This window comes from Sinocyclocheilus anshuiensis, unplaced genomic scaffold (assembly GCF_001515605.1).
Source record: "Sinocyclocheilus anshuiensis isolate Anshui unplaced genomic scaffold, SAMN03320099.WGS_v1.1 scaffold3256, whole genome shotgun sequence".
Taxonomy (NCBI): Eukaryota; Metazoa; Chordata; class Actinopteri; order Cypriniformes; family Cyprinidae; genus Sinocyclocheilus; species Sinocyclocheilus anshuiensis.
In genome coordinates this window covers 107573-123673 of record NW_015552819.1, presented here as the reverse complement: position 1 = coordinate 123673, position 16101 = coordinate 107573, and the positions used below count along the sequence as shown (strand labels likewise).

Sequence of the window (16101 nt, the reverse complement as noted above, 5' to 3'; positions counted from 1 at the left end):
CCTTTTCACAAGACTGTGATGACGCGTTTAACGGTCATCAGCATCGTAAATCCTCGAAAGTTTTTCATATTTGTATTAAAAAAAAAAAAGTATCTACATTTATAACACTATTCTTTGTATTATATCACCTTTGCATCAAATAAAAATAAAAAAATAAAATAAAAACAGTTAACGCTAATGCGAGGGTGTTTCTAATGCAGCGTCTATGGGAGGGACGGTAAATTTGACATCGTTCTCTCTTCTGACAGCCGTTATCAGTCTCTCTCAATTTTTTTCCTTTTATTGAAAGTCATGAAAACACTATCGTGGAGTTTTTCTTTTGCTATTTGAGCAACTGGGAATGCAAAAAATATAATTGTGGTGCTCTCCCATTCACTGCTGTGCTCTTCAAGTTTACCCAACTATGACGACTTCCGCTGCTGAGAAACCTGGAAATGTGAAAAGGGTCCATGTTGGGATCAGAAGGAAGGCAATGCAAAGACTGTGGTTTTCCACAACTTGGCACTGTATGGTGTCTTGTTGTCTTCAGAGCCATCTTTATCGTTTGGTTTCTAGGTAGTCCTGCGTTTGCCTCTCTCATTATTCACTTACTACATGCACAAATAGGTGGGCGGGGCTAAACAGGCAGTGATGTAGAAGCAGGCGTTGATCTTCTTCTGTGGAAGCGGTGTTTAGCCACACCATTACGTCATAAAGTGGTACATTCCACAACCTGTGGTTTTGGCAGATTGACTTCAATATAGGCTAACGAGAAAGTTTTGAGTTCTGAAACTTACAGGATGTTTGTATAGTACAATGACATTTTATATGTCAAAAGATCAAGGGAATTTTGATTTCTCAGTTCATGACCCCTTTAATAACAAATAATCTTTATTTGTTTGATGCATAATAAGGTTCTTTACCATAGTAGTTTCAGAGAAGCAACAATTTTTCCATTAATGTAAAACTGCCATATCAACACCCAACCTAATCACTTGCATTTTATACGTTATGCACGTTATTCCTTTACCATTCATTGTATTATTTTAGTAGTTGTTTATTACTCTTGTTTATCTTTTGTTAGTAAATAAATTTTATTCCACTTATGCATTATTTTGTTCCTTATGTGCATAATAAAGTATAGAGGCTCTACAAAGTAATGATATCTCACAAATCCTTCAGACAAATCCCTCCATTTTTATTTATTCAACAATCATAGAATTTAGTTATGATTAAATGTTATCTCCCTGCCACCTTTTCTCCGTTGTATCATTTTCTTTTGGAGAAAATGACGCAAATCAAAGATCCAGCTGACTTTAGCATGTATCAGTGTCAGAGGCAACATCAACACCAGATCCTTCAGCTCCTCTCACTCGTGCACAATCACCCGAATACTGATCAAGCCCGTATAAAGCCACCATCACATCTCTTCCTCAGTGTCTGGTCTTGTTGTTCACATGTGTGCATCAACCTCCCTGGCTCCTTACCTGATCTATTTACCTGCACTGTAAAACAAAGCCCGTCACAAGCAGCTTTTAAATAATAACATATATAGAAGGCGCACAGTGCCATTCACACAAACACCAAACACTATCATGGTAACACACATGAAACTGAAATAATGCAATAAACATTCATTTAACAACATTAGGTGTAACACACAACCCTAATATACAAAACTGATAAGAAAAAAACTAAGAAGAAACAGTTATTTTAACAAAAAAACATCAAATTTGAAATGTAACGCAGGGAATTCTGGGAATGTCAATTTACGGTTATTCACTGTAAATTATACGGTCTTTTTCATTTCCAAAAACTGTATACTACCGTAAAATTAATGTCCAATACATGTAATGTCCAATACAGTTTTTCACCGTATATAGTAGGGGAATTTACCGTTAACCATTTAACAGGTTTTTACTGTAGCATTTTTACAGTCATTTACAGTTAAATTCACGGTCGTTTTTTACAGTGTGTTCATCTTCTGTCGTCTGCTCAGCTCTCCGGGTCCATCACAACCTTCAAAGACACCAGTGTGATTACTCGGCTAAGTCTATCCAAGAATATCCATGTCACGTCTGTAGAGTGGTATAGAGACAAAGAGCGCACGACGAAGAAGATAATCCAGAAGAAACATATTTTAAATCCACAGGGGGTGAGGACGAATCCACACGCACACAGGTAACTTACAACATACATCCACGACTAATAACCGGCTGACTGAACAGACAGGAACTTAAATGCACAGGCAAATGAGGGACTAAGGACAAGACACAGAATGATGAAATCAAATAAAAAACCATGACAACTAGCAACAGGGCAAACAGAAGGTCCAAACTGTGATCATCACTTTTGATTTTGTTAATTTCTTCACATACAAAACTACAAGCATTAGCATTCATTTCTCAGCTTCACACACCAGCAAACTCAGACTGTCCACATCCACAGCTAACAAACTCCTCTCCTCCTCCTCTCACAGAGGCAGAGACAGTTTGTTATTCTGTTGGATCTATCCACTGTCTGTGTCACGGGGGTTCCTCAGGGATCAGTTCTTGGAGTCAAGTCAAGTCACCTTTATTTATATAGCGCTTTATACAGTACAGATGGTGTCAAAGCAGCTTTAAAATGTTAAACAGAAAAAACGTGTGCTGATAATGCTAGAGGACAATAGACACCAGTCAGTTTATCACTTAAAATCAGTTCATTGTTGATTCAGTGATGTCATCATCCAGCTCAGTTCAGTTCTCTTCCAATAGTTTTGGTGCAGTCAAGTCAACAATGTTGCCAGAAATTGTGTCCCCAACTAAGCAAGCCAAAGGCAACAGTGGCAAGGAACCAAAACTCCATCGGTGACAAAAATGGGAAAAAAAACCTTGGGAGAAACCAGGCTCAGTCAATTCAATTCAAGAGCTTTATTGTCATATGTACTAGTACAATAAAATTCGTACTTTGTTTACTCCTCACGAGAATGACAGGGTAGAAGGGGAACAAACATAACTTACTAGAGCAATACAAATAACATAAAAATATAGAATATGCAGTAAAGTATAAACCAGAAAGAATAATAAAAATAAATAACAATAGCATAAAAATTAAAGTAATGAAAGAAAAAGAAAGAGAACCTGTATTCAAATTAGAAAAACGATTGATAATAAAAATTCTTCACAGTATAAAGATGCAGTGCAAGTAGCAATAAGGTGACAATGTTAAAGTGTCAAGTGGTGATAAAGTGACAGTGTAAAGTCTAGTGTTTAAATTGTCAATGATTATCAGTCTAATGCATTATGAGGTGAGTGTATGATGGTCCAGCAGGTAAAGTGCAGAGTGCCATTGAACAGGCTGATTTTATCCTGATGATACAGGTGGAAATGGCAGTGGGTTTTGACTATTAATTAGTCTAATGGCTTAGGGATATAAACTGTTCTGGAATCTGGATGTTCTGGCTTCAGTGCTCCGGTACCGCTTCATGAGGGTGAAGAAATTGTGGATGGGATGGGTGGTGTCCTCGATTATGTTGCAAGCCCATTTGTAGATCCTTGTAGATGTCCTGCAGTGAGGGGAGATCTGTCCCTGCGATTTTCTGGGCCAGCTTTATCACCCTCTGTAGTGCCTTTCTGTCATATGTTACTGTTGCCAAACCACACACCACAGTGCATCTGTAAAAGTTCTAGTAATTATGGTGACATGCCAAACCTCCTCCTAGGGAAGTATTCTCTGATTAGCCTTCCTTACTAGTTTCACTGTGTTCTCTGTCCTCTTGGGGTCCTCACAGATGTGTATGGAACTTATACCTGCCCACTCTCTCAATTTCAACATCTCTGATCAGTAGAGGCTGATAGACACTCACTCCTCCTCATGTCCACCACCATCTCCTTGGTCTTGCTGATGTTTAGTGTGAGATTGTTAGCCTCACACCATGTGACCAGTTCAGACACTTCTTTCCGGTATGCTGTCTCATCATTGTTTGTAATGAGACCAATGACTGTGGTGTAATCTGCAAATTTTATGATGATGTCGTTAGGATGGGTAGCATCACAGTCATGCGTGAAAAGAGTGTACAGTGTAGGGCTGAGTACACAGCCCTGAGGAGTGCCTGTGTTCATTATGATGGTGCTGGAGGAGTGTTTTCCAAGGTGGACATGTTGCAGTCTACTGGTGAAGAATTTTAGTATCCAGTTACAAAGTGCAGAAGGCAGGGTGGATCCAGGGTGGCTGGTATAATGCTTAGAATGTGTTTCTTGATGAGACTCTCAAAACACTTAATGAAAACCGGTGTGAGAGCCACAGGTCTGTAGTCATTAAGGCTTGAAACTGTGGCTTTTTTGGAACAGGGATGATAGTGGTGGACTTGAAACAGATGGGGACTGTAGCCATTGTGAGGGAAAGATTGAAGATGTCAGTGGTTATGCTGGTCAGCTCTGAAGCACATAGCCTGAGTATGTGTCGGGGGGCCTGTTCTCCTCTGCCTGATGAAACCAGCATGGTGTGGTTTAATTCCAGGCTGCAACGCATGTCAGATTGAGCAAAGGACTCGTCTGGTTCTCGTGGTCTTGAGCTGATGGCCGACGAGGTCTTCACAGGGACCTGTCTCTATGCTTTCTCTAGTTGACACGGTCTCCACTGACATTCAGGGTTGTAGAGGAGGTGCTGATCCACCATTGGACTGGATATGGACAGGATCCAGGTGACTGCAGTGACAACAGACTAATATTAGCATAGATGCCATTCTTCTTACGATGTAACAAGTACATCAGGTGTTATGGGAAGTGTTCCCGGTTTCAGTTGACCTAATTAATGCAGCCTAACAATCCTTTAATGAATTTGAATTATAGAAAAGTGACAGTGTGAATGCCAGGTTAAAGACATGGGTCTTTAATCTAGATTTAAACTGACAGAGTGTGTCTGGTTCCCGAACAATGCTAGGTAGATTGTTCCAGAGTTTGGGCACTAAATAGGAAAAGGATCTGCCGGCCACAGGTTTGGGTGCTAAATAGGAAAAGGATCTGCTGCCCGCAGTTGATTTTGATATTCTAGGTATTATCAAATGGCCAGAGTTTTGAGATTGCAGCGGACGTGAAGGACTATAATGCGATAAGAGCTCACTCATGTACTGAGGAGCTAAACCATTCAGGGCTTTATAAGTAATTAGCAAGATTTTAAAATGTATCCGATGTTTAATAGGGAGCTAGTGCAGTGTTGACAGAACCGGGCAAATATGGTCATGCTTTCTGATTCTTGTAAGAACGCCAGCTGCTGCATTTTGGACCAGCTGGAGGTTGTTTATTAAGCATGCTGAGCAACCACCCAATAAAGCATTACAATAATCTAACCTTGAGGTCATGAACGCATGAATTAACATTTCTGCATTTGACATTGAGAGCATAGGTCGTAATTTAGATATATTTTTAGGATGGAAAAATGTGGTTTTACAAATTCTAGAAATATGACTTTCAAAGGAAAGATTGCTATCAAATAGCACACCTAGGTTCCTAACTGATGACGAAGAATTGACAGCACAGCCTTCGAGTGTTAGACAGTGTTCTAGGTTATTACATGCAGAGGTTTTTGGTCAGATAATGAACACCTCTGTTTTTTTTTACTGAATTTTTACTGAATTTAGAAGTAAGCAATTACTAATTATCCAGTTTTTGATATCAGCTATGCATTCTGTTAGTTTTGCAAATTGGTATGTTTCTTCTACTGGTATGGCCGCGAAGAAATATAGAGCTCAGTGTCATCAGCATAGCAGGGAAAGCTAACACCATGTTTCCTGATGATATCTCCCAAGGGTATCATGTAAAGCGTGAAAAGAAATGGTCCTGGAACTAAGCCTTGTGGTACTCCATACTGTACTTGTAAATGATATAATACCTCTTCATTCACTGCTACTAACTGATGATGGTCAGATTAGTATGATTTGAACCATGCTAATGCAATTCCACTAATGCCAACATAATTTTCTAGTCTATTCAAAAGAATGTTGTGGTTGATGGTGTCAAATGCAACGCTAAGATCCAGTAGCACTAATAGAGAGATACAACCACGATCAGATGATAAGAGCAGCAATTCCACTAATGCCAACATAATTTTCTAGTCTATTCAAAAGTATGTTGTGATCGATAATGACGAACTCAGCGCTAAGATCCAGTAGCACTAATAGAGAGAGATACAACCACGATCGGATGACAAGAGCAGGTCATTTGTATCTCTGATGAGAGCAGTCTCTGTACTATGATCTGGTCTAAATCCTGACTGGAAATCCTTACAGATACCATTTTTCTCTAAGAAAGAACATAGTTGTGAGGAGACTACCTTTTCTAGTATATTTGACAGAAAAGGGAGATTTGAGATGGGTCTGTAATTAACTAATTATCCAGGATCAAGTTGTGATTTTTTAATGAGAGGCTTAACAGCCAGTTTGAAGTTTTTGGGACATATCCTAATGACAACGACGAATTAATAATATTCAGAAGAGGATCTATGACTTCTTGGACCCCTTCTCTTCTCCATATACATTACATCATTGGGACCCATTATTCATGAACATAGTTTCTCCTATCAGTGCTGATGACACACAGCTCTACTTTTCATTTCAACCAGATGACCCAATGCATGCATCTCAGACTGCCTGATGGGTATCTTGGCATGGATCAAAGAACATCACCTACTGCTCAACCTAACAAAGACAGAGCTTCTCATCTTCCCTGCCACTCCGACTGTACAGCACTATTTCACCATCCAGCTAGATTTATCAACAATAATCCTATCAAGTTTGGTCAGAAATCTTGGGGTAATCTTTGACGCAATCTTTTTCTCCTGTCAACAACTGCATCTTGTTGAAAAAAAAATCTTCTTATGTGCTTTCACTATTCTTTAAACCCTCCCTGTTCTAGCTGTATGTTCTAAATGGGTCATTAGGTCATTGAATAAATCATAGGAGTATGCTAGCCCAAGTACACTTAGTTCACTAGTTAAATAAACTCCTTGCTGGCCCAGATACAAATTCAGTGTCAGTCCACTGGATTTTTAAGATATCAGACCAAACAACCAGGTACACACAGCAATAGTTCACTAGTATTATATTCAGCCAAGTTGGCCCAGGCAAACATGCATTTTACATAGACCTCCTGAAGCAACAGCAGTACATATGTCTTAGCAAATCAGCATGTTGGGGGCTTTCATTAAGTTGTATTGTGTTCATGCAATTTGTTTATTCTCTGCTTTGTTGAGGGATATTATGTATATGTACTTGTAGTTGGAACCAGAGACCCAGCTGGAACTGAAAACATCATTATACTTTGCTACTTGAATAAGAAAAAACACTGGAAATTACAGAGCAAATGATTGTGATGGTCATCCCAAATTCCAGTGATGCACAAACCATCAAAAAATCATACTTTCAGAGCTAACCAAGTCAGGTTTGAATACATCTAAGATTCTGAGTCAAGTATATGATGGAGCCACAGTGATGGCAGGCTAATATATTGGAGTGATTTTTGCAAGAAAAAGATGGCCAGGCCTACCTTACATACACTGCCTGAAACTGTGATTCTGCGATCAAAAATAGATGTGTATGTGCATTTACCGTCAAGAGTTAAACTAGGGAGAGCAGCCACATAACATGAATTCGGATGCAGTTTTATTATTATTATTTTTATCTGTCAAAATGACAAACAACATTTTGATTATCCTTCAATGTATTACTATTCCGAAATGACAGAAAACTTTTAATTAATGCAAACTATAATTACAATGCTTTATACTGTGTTTTTATGTTGCTTAATCCTGTCAACAACATGCTGCAAGGAGAGAATACAAACCCTTTAACTGGAATGAAATTGTATCTTCAGCTGTCAGTTGTGTGGACAATCATGACAGTGAAGAAGAATTCTGAGTTGACCCTTACCCAACAGATAAATAAATACCTTAGTGTCAGTAATAAGATGGAGCTATGCACCTGCAGGCATAATGCAGACTATACTTCAGTTCTCTGGACCATGCTTTTGGAGAAATGGAAAATTGTTTCAGTGAAGGTTCAAAGTTGGCCACAGCATTTGCTGAAAGTGAGACCTTTTTTAAATATGTCTATAAAGCCTATCATAGATTTAACCAATTATACCATTGTGAAAATTGAATGCATCATTGCAAATGGATATATAACTCTAGAATCAAGATGGAGGAAAGTCATCTGAAGATGAATACTGGGAAACTACTTTATTAACAACACAAAATACTTGAAGCCATGCCCAGTACTTTCCACGTAACATGAAAAATATGTCACATTTGGGGCCTCCACCACCATGTTTTAGAACTCCTTCACTATGATCAAGAACTTTTTTACACTCCAAAGAAGAGCAATGAACCACACTCATCAGTTTGTGCATCTTGTAGAACCTTACAAAGAATAATGCAACAAATGGATAGAGTATGTGGTATGTGGCCAGTGCTGGTTGATATGATTTGCATTAAAAAAAAACAAAAAAAAGCATTCTACAACCTGGAGTAAAACAGCAGATATACCCAGTCAGGTCACGAATGATGGTGCATGTAGTCGGCATCCACTGATCAACTAGGCCATAAATTTAGCAAATTTCAACAGGGCATCTTGCTTTATTCATTTTATTATGAATTTCTTAACCAAACTTCAACAACATAAGGGCAAATCCATAGAGCACAGCTGATGGCCCTTTGAAAAGATGCTTAGGTAATCAAGAATATTCAAATATGCAAATTAGTTTTCCTTGGATTCCTGCTTCCTCATTTTTTATTCAATTGCATCCTAAGGGTGTGTAGTTTCAGGATAATATCAGATAAGACACACAAAATGAGAAACACTTCAGGTGTTTCAAAGTCAACATCTGATTGGTTGAATTCTACAGGATTTCCTGGAGGCGTGTGTGTCCTGTTCTTTGACAGTCTGTCTGGAAACAAAGGACCACTAACATTACATAACGCCGACACTGAATAACATTTAACATTTTTGTTGTTGTTGTGCCAATAAAGCCACTTGAATCTTGAGTTGAAAAGTCCAATATTTGTATTACCAAAATAAAAATAACTGTGAAAAAATACAGAGGTGTTTTAAAATATTTATAAACATATTTATTGGAGGAAAGACTCATAAACTCTAAAACACATTTCCTCTCCATGGTTCAGCATGCTGAATATGAGCTCATGTTTAACACTGTCTTATATTTCATCTGGTTCGCACTGTGTGAACAACTTTTACAATTATTTTTTAATGAGACCAGAAAGGCAAAACATGCAAACGGACATAAACGTCATTGTGGAAAGAAAGAAAAGTTGGGGACAAATTTCAGAAACGGATAGTGAAAAAGGAAATCACCAGGCAAGACGAAGGAAAGAGGAGTATAAGGTATTGATTAAGTTTACTGAGTCTGTAAATGCTATTAATCCTTTAAAACTAACAAAAACTCTAAAAGAAACAATAGGGACGGTTGAAAGCATTAAGACATTGATTGATGGCAAGTTGATGTTGTTTTGTAAAGAGAGTAGGCAGCAAAAAACGGCTCTAGGAATAAAATCGATAATTGGAAATAAAGTTGAATGTTCCATACCAGAAGAAAAGAATTGGGTCAGAGGTGTTATAACGGGGATTCCAACGGATGTTGCAGATGAGAAGATTAAAAGTAATATAACTGGAGCAGCAGTAAAGTTTGTCAGACGGCTCAAGTGCGTCAGGAATAATGAAAAGACAGACAGCCTATCAGTAATGTTAAACTTTGATGAAAATAGACTGCCTGCGAGAGTTTATTTGGGATTTGTAAGCTATACGGTTAGACCATGCGTTCCCCCGCCGCTAAGATGTTAGAAGAAAAGAATTGGGTCAGAGGTGTTATAACGGGGATTCCAACGGATGTTGCAGATGAGAAGATTAAAAGTAATATAACTGGAGCAGCAGTAAAGTTTGTCAGACGGCTCAAGTGCGTCAGGAATAATGAAAAGACAGACAGCCTATCAGTAATGTTAAACTTTGATGAAAATAGACTGCCTGAGAGAGTTTATTTGGGATTTGTAAGCTATACGGTTAGACCATACGTTCCCCCGCCGCTAAGATGTTACAAGTGTCAAAAATTCGGTCATGTTGCGGCAGTATGCAGAGGCAAACAGAGATGCGCGCGGTGTGGAGGTGATCATGAGTATGGCAAGTGTGGACAAGGTGTAAATCCTAAGTGCTGCAACTGTGGAGGAGATCACAGTGCAGGTTACGGAGGGTGTCATGTACGGAAAAATGCGGTGAAGGTTCAAAACGTTAGAATGGCGGAAGGAATAACATATGCTGAGGCTTTGAAGAAAGTAAATCAGATACCTAAAGTAACTGAAGCTAGGAATGCAACAATACAATCGAAACATCTGAGGAAAGAGCAAAGTAAAGGTAAAAACGGAGTAATGGATGACAAAGTTTCATTCGTAGCATTTATTGCTGAAGTAGTGAATTGCTCTGCTCAAACCGAAAGCAGGACTGAAAAAATTAGAATCATTATCAGAGCTGCTGAAAAGTACTTGGATTTTGAGAATGTTACTGTTGATATGATAAATGAAAGGCTCAAGATGCAAACAACAAACAGTCAAATAGCAAATAGTCAGTCAACATGTGGTGGTTCTTAATGGTATTAACTATCTTGCAATGGAATGCAAGAAGCTTAATTGCTAATGGACAAGAGTTTAAGAAATTTATAGCAAACCAAGAGAATGGTCCAGATGTAATATGTATACAGGAAACTTGGCTTAAACCACAACTTAATTTTATAATTCATGGGTATGTTGCAATTCGGAGAGATAGACATCAAGGAAATGGTGGTGGGGTAGCAACCTTTATTAAACAAGGAATTGGGTATAGAGCAGTTGAGGATGATGGGGAACTAGAAGTTGTGGTGGTGGAAATATGGGAAGGCTCACGGAGTATTAGAATAATTAACTTTTACAATCCATGTGATAGGTTAAACAAGGATACTCTAGAAAGTATTGGAGGGGATGGGAAGCAAAAAGTGGTGTGGTGTGGTGATTTTAATGCTCACAGTTCGTTATGGGGAAGCACAAAAACAGACAATAATGGAGAGATCATTGAAGACATGCTAGATTGGGGAGGATTAGTTTGCATCAATGATGGCAGTTATACTAGAATCGATTTATCTAAGGGAAGACATTCAGTGTTAGACTTGACAATAGTTTCAGAAAGCTTAGCTGGAAAGTGTGAATGGAAAGTATTAGAACATAGTACAATAGGTAGTGACCATTTTCCTATTTGCAGTAAAGTGGGAGTAGATATAGCTCAAAATGTGGGGGAAAGAATGCCAAGGTGGAGGTTTAAATCAGCCGATTGGGATAAGTATAAGGAGTTATGTGAAAGCAAAATGAAGGAAATAAGTAATTTTATGATGGATGTTGATGTTTTTAATAATAAAATATGTCAGGTTCTTCAGAGTACAGCTGTAGAAGTAATAGGTAAGAAGAAGGCAGGCAGCAGGAGGAAAGCTGTGCCATGGTGGAATGAGGAGTGTAATGAGGCAATTATAAGGAGAAATAAAGCTCTTAAGAGGGTAAGAAGGTCTCTTAATTTTAATGATTTAGTTTATTATAAAAGGGCACAGGCTATAGTGAGAAAAGTAATTCGGACATCTAAAAGAAATTATTGGAGGGAATTTTGTAAGAGTATTGGTGAAGACATTGAAATTAATAAAGTATGGAGTATGATAAGAAAGATGGGAGGGATACAAAGAGATTGCAACATACCTGTTTTAATGCATAATAATAGACTAATTTTAATTGAAAGCGGAAAAGCAGAGGTGTTTGCAGAAACATTTGTTTAAGTTCACAGTAACTCAAATCTATCAGAGGACTTAAGGAAAAATAGGAATGGAAAGAAGGAACAAAAGGTAGACATTTACACTGCATACAAGAAAAAGTTGGTTCAGAGAGAAGAAGATTTGGAAACAGGAAAGAGGACGTTATAATTGCAAGAATGCGTATTGGTCATTGTTTATTAAATCAGTGCTTACATAGAATAGGAAAACATGAAAATGGAAATTGTGACAAATGTGGGTTAACAGAAACTGTAGAACATGTACTTATAAAATGTGAGGCTTATGAAAGAGAACGTTTCCAACTAAGTCAAGCTATAAGGTATCTGGAAATAAATGATCTGTCACTCCAGGTTTTGTTAGGCGATGGATCTAAGCAATCAGGAATATATCGCGAATTAGTTATTTATTTAAAGGAAACAGGATTGATTAATAGGATTTAGGATACCGTTTTTTTTTTTTAAGGTAGCTCTTGTTTCTAAAGTTCCTATTCATTGTGCGCTTCACACTCAGGTGGCGGAGGTGGCGGGAATGAACCTTTTAAGTTGGTTTGCCAACCGCCATTAAATCCTAAAAGAAGAAGAAGAAGAAGAAGAAGAAGAAGAAGAAGAAGAAGAAGAACGTCATTGTGGCAATGTACAGTAGGTGGCGGTAATGCTCCAAAGCAGCGAACGGCCATTAAACAAGAAGAAGAACCTTGCGCATTAACAAGATTATGAGTGATAAATCTAATAGACAATAAGGTTATAGGTTCGCTACTGTTCAGTACAACATATATGTGCATTTGTCATGTTAAACAAGTAACGAGTGAACATTTCGTCTTGAAAATGCACTGTACTGGAAATGTGAAGCGATAGAAGTCCATGTTATTGGAGGCAGGTAAGATTATGCTAACGACATTTCATTTTTAAATATTCTTATTAGCTGCACGTCACGCTTTCAGTTTTAAGCGATTAGGATTAGATTTCTGCCACCATATGATCTTCTGTGTTTGACTAGATAGTGATCATGACGGTTAACGTTGTTTGTTTAGATATTAATTTATAATCCTCTGCTGACTGAATACAGAAATCTTTGAATTAGATGACACAAATAATGCCCCTGTGTAATGCTCTGTATAATTGAATTATAATGCTTGTTTAAAATATAAACACATTTATTTATTTAAAATATACGCATTTACACATATTACCGTTTTAATACAGGGCAGTGAACCTCCAGGACCAGACTTGAAGAACCCTCCAGTAGGATGACTTGAGTGTAGTCTTGCTTTACTTTATTTAAGACATCCTGTCTTAGGCCATAGGTTGTGTAAACAATGCTGAGGTGGTTTTCAGCAGACGAGTCCAGCTCTGTGCATGGAGTAAGTATCACTCATGCTTTTGCTTGAATATCTCATAATGAAGATTGTATTCTGTGATGAATATGATTAGAAATCAGACTTATATATTTAGTGTGGGAATGTCTAGGAGTGAAGAGTGTCTTTTAATTTTAAATACTTGCAAATATGTTATGTCAGCATATTAATTTCATGAGCAACTGTGTAATAAGCAAGTCACTCGATTATAGCTAAATAAAACCCTTCAGAACCCTCACCCCTTTACACTGCGCATTGCATAGATGTTCATCATCATTAATAGATTCTTTGCTTGTCTCAGGCTCCTGGCTCCCCGCAGGTGGACACGGGCAGTGATATAAGATTTGCTGAGGTCACAGAGCAGCTAACACAGATGGAGGAACTTGTGGCCCATTTAAAAGAGTTGATCAGGGAAAAGGATGCAGCACTCAGCAGTAAAGATAACCAAGTCATGGTAATTTATAGTTTACAAATATGCTCAAATGGTCAATGACATGACGCTCTTTAAATTTAGTTGATTAAAAATGCGTTAAAATGCTATTCAAACATACAATGACTTTATTACATCACTTTTATGATAAACATGTATTTAATTTATCATTTTTAAAAAAGTCATTATGAGTTTTTGGGGTTGGAAATTGCTTGTTTCTCTTCCCAAATTCTGAATCACATTTGTTTGCAAATTAAATATTACTGGCCAGTGCATTCATACAGATAGTCTTGTCTTGTCCTCACATTCAATTTTAAAACTGTGTACTTGTTATGTAAGGTAAGGCACATCAAGTTTATTTTCTCTGCACAGTGCACGCCATCATAATGTTGTGATTGTGCAGAACATAAAATTCACTTTTCCGATCTTTTACTACTATTCTCGGTTGCTTTTGAATATGGGGAGACGACATTAGACTAGAAAGAGAGGCTTTGTCCTGCTCAGTGCATAGCAGGATATATCACAACACATTTATCTTTGAGAGTAAATGCAATTAAACTTGGCTTACTTCCAAACTTTTGTGTAATCTCTATTTCTTTCTGTGTTCTTGGACTTTTATTGTTTAACTTATATTGCACTTTTACAAGTCTGCCTTCTGGATGCTGACAGTATTGCTCATTGTGCTTTGTGCAGGGATCAGATGTCATGTGACACATGATGTGGCACTGCATAAAAATTATGGCCTCTTAACGTACATAAAACCAAATAAATTAAATTTTGACCATTTACCAATGCAGTTTTACACTAGACCATTGATTTGCACAGATTTAATAAGTGTTGTTATTACAAAGCAAATCATAATCATAAAAATTGCATTTAGTTTTTTTTTTTGTATTGCTCTTATTAAGCTGTTTCACACAACATATTTTTATTATTTATAATTTACTTATAATTTTTTTTAAATAAATATTTACGAGGTGAGAAAACAAAAACAACATTGGAACAGAAAGAAACTGTTAAAGTTATTAAAAAAAGAAATAAGAAAAGTTATAATATGTAGTCAGTCCCGGTTGCTTACAGTTCTCAGAGTTGATTTGTAATGCGAGTTGTGTGTGTGTGTTTGTTTGGTAGGAGCTGACAGAACAAATGCAGCGCTTGCGGGGTGAGAGAGAAAACTTTCAGTCAAAGCTGGAGGCAGAACGTCACATTACTCGGGCTCGGATCAAGGATCTGATGGAGAAACATCAGGCAGAGCTTCTCAGGGCTGCTGATAAACACGAGTCTGAGTTGTCAGAGAAGGAGCAGGCCTTACGCAGACAGCTTGAGACTCTTCAGCGCTCTATATCACAGCCCGCAGATGCATCAGCAAACCTATCCACCTGCATTACAGTGCAGAGAGTCACAGAGTTGCAAGGTAGACAATCATGTCACATGCTTAGAGAATGTTGTCTGCAGTTTGACCTTCCTTTCTCAAATGAACTGAAGTGTTGGTTAAGCACCTGTCACAGTAACTTGGACTTTTTAAATTTGATCTAAAGATCTATAAACTTTTTATTAATGGATCACTGAATGTAGCAATGTCTAACGTCTCCATTTAGGAATGGGCACGAGTACTTCAAAAATACCACATTGTAAAATAAGGTTTGGAAAAGAAGTCCGCATTTCACTCTGCTCCCAGTATATTGTCCAAATTAATTAATTTAATTTACAGTTTCATGTAGCTTTAATCTGTTATAGAGCATTAAATCTGTATCATTTATGTTCAAAAAAAAAAAAAAGGTCCCACTTTATATTACGTGTCTTAAAATTCTGTGTAGTTAATAATATAATGAATTGTTAGGTACAATGTTAGGTTAGGGGCAAGTGTGGTGGTATGGTTAGGTTTAAGGGGTAGAGGTAGTGTCAATAGTGTAATTATAGACGTAACTACAGAAATTAATTATACATATAATTACAGGGTGGTATTTTCAAATAGAAGTACATGTAAAAACATGTTTGTAGACAATAAGTGCATTGTATCAAATTATTAATTTAAATGTAAGTACTAGAGCCCGACCGATATGGGTTTTTTGGGGCCGATACCGATATTAGGGAGTAAAAAAAAAAGGCCGATACCGATATATCGGCCGATATTCTTTGTGTATATTATAGTACAGTACCAGTCAAAAGTTTGGACACTTTCCCATTCGTGTGTCCAAACATTTGACTGGTACTATATATAGAATACAGTATATACATAAACAGATATATATACATAAACACATTTTTTGCAGTGATCACTCAAATGTGGTGATCAAACACTTATAATGGTGACAGAGATATGTAAGGGCATTTAACAATTTAACAATAAACTTGCGATGAGTGCGATGCACAAAGTAACGGGGTGTTAGTTGTAACACACGTGGTTTGAATATTTATTTTACCATAGTAACATTTAAATTCTGGCTTAAGTAAATTTTTTATCTCAGTTTTTATTATTCATTTAAAATGAGACAAATCTGCTATTATTTTAA

The 16101-nt window shown here is 37.4% G+C and overlaps 1 protein-coding gene across 1 annotated transcript in view; it reads left to right on the top strand.

Annotated features, from left to right (window-relative positions):
* Positions 1 to 12488: 12488 nt before the first annotated feature.
* LOC107667970 (golgin subfamily A member 4) overlaps positions 12489 to 16101 on the top strand; it is a 33937-nt gene continuing 30324 nt past the window's right edge. The window contains exons 1-4 of the mRNA XM_016459704.1: positions 12489 to 12680; positions 13007 to 13164; positions 13460 to 13612; positions 14720 to 15002. Coding sequence (XP_016315190.1) covers positions 13120 to 13164; positions 13460 to 13612; positions 14720 to 15002 — 481 coding nt within the window. The 5' untranslated portion in view covers positions 12489 to 12680; positions 13007 to 13119. The remainder of the gene's footprint in view (positions 12681 to 13006; positions 13165 to 13459; positions 13613 to 14719; positions 15003 to 16101) is intronic.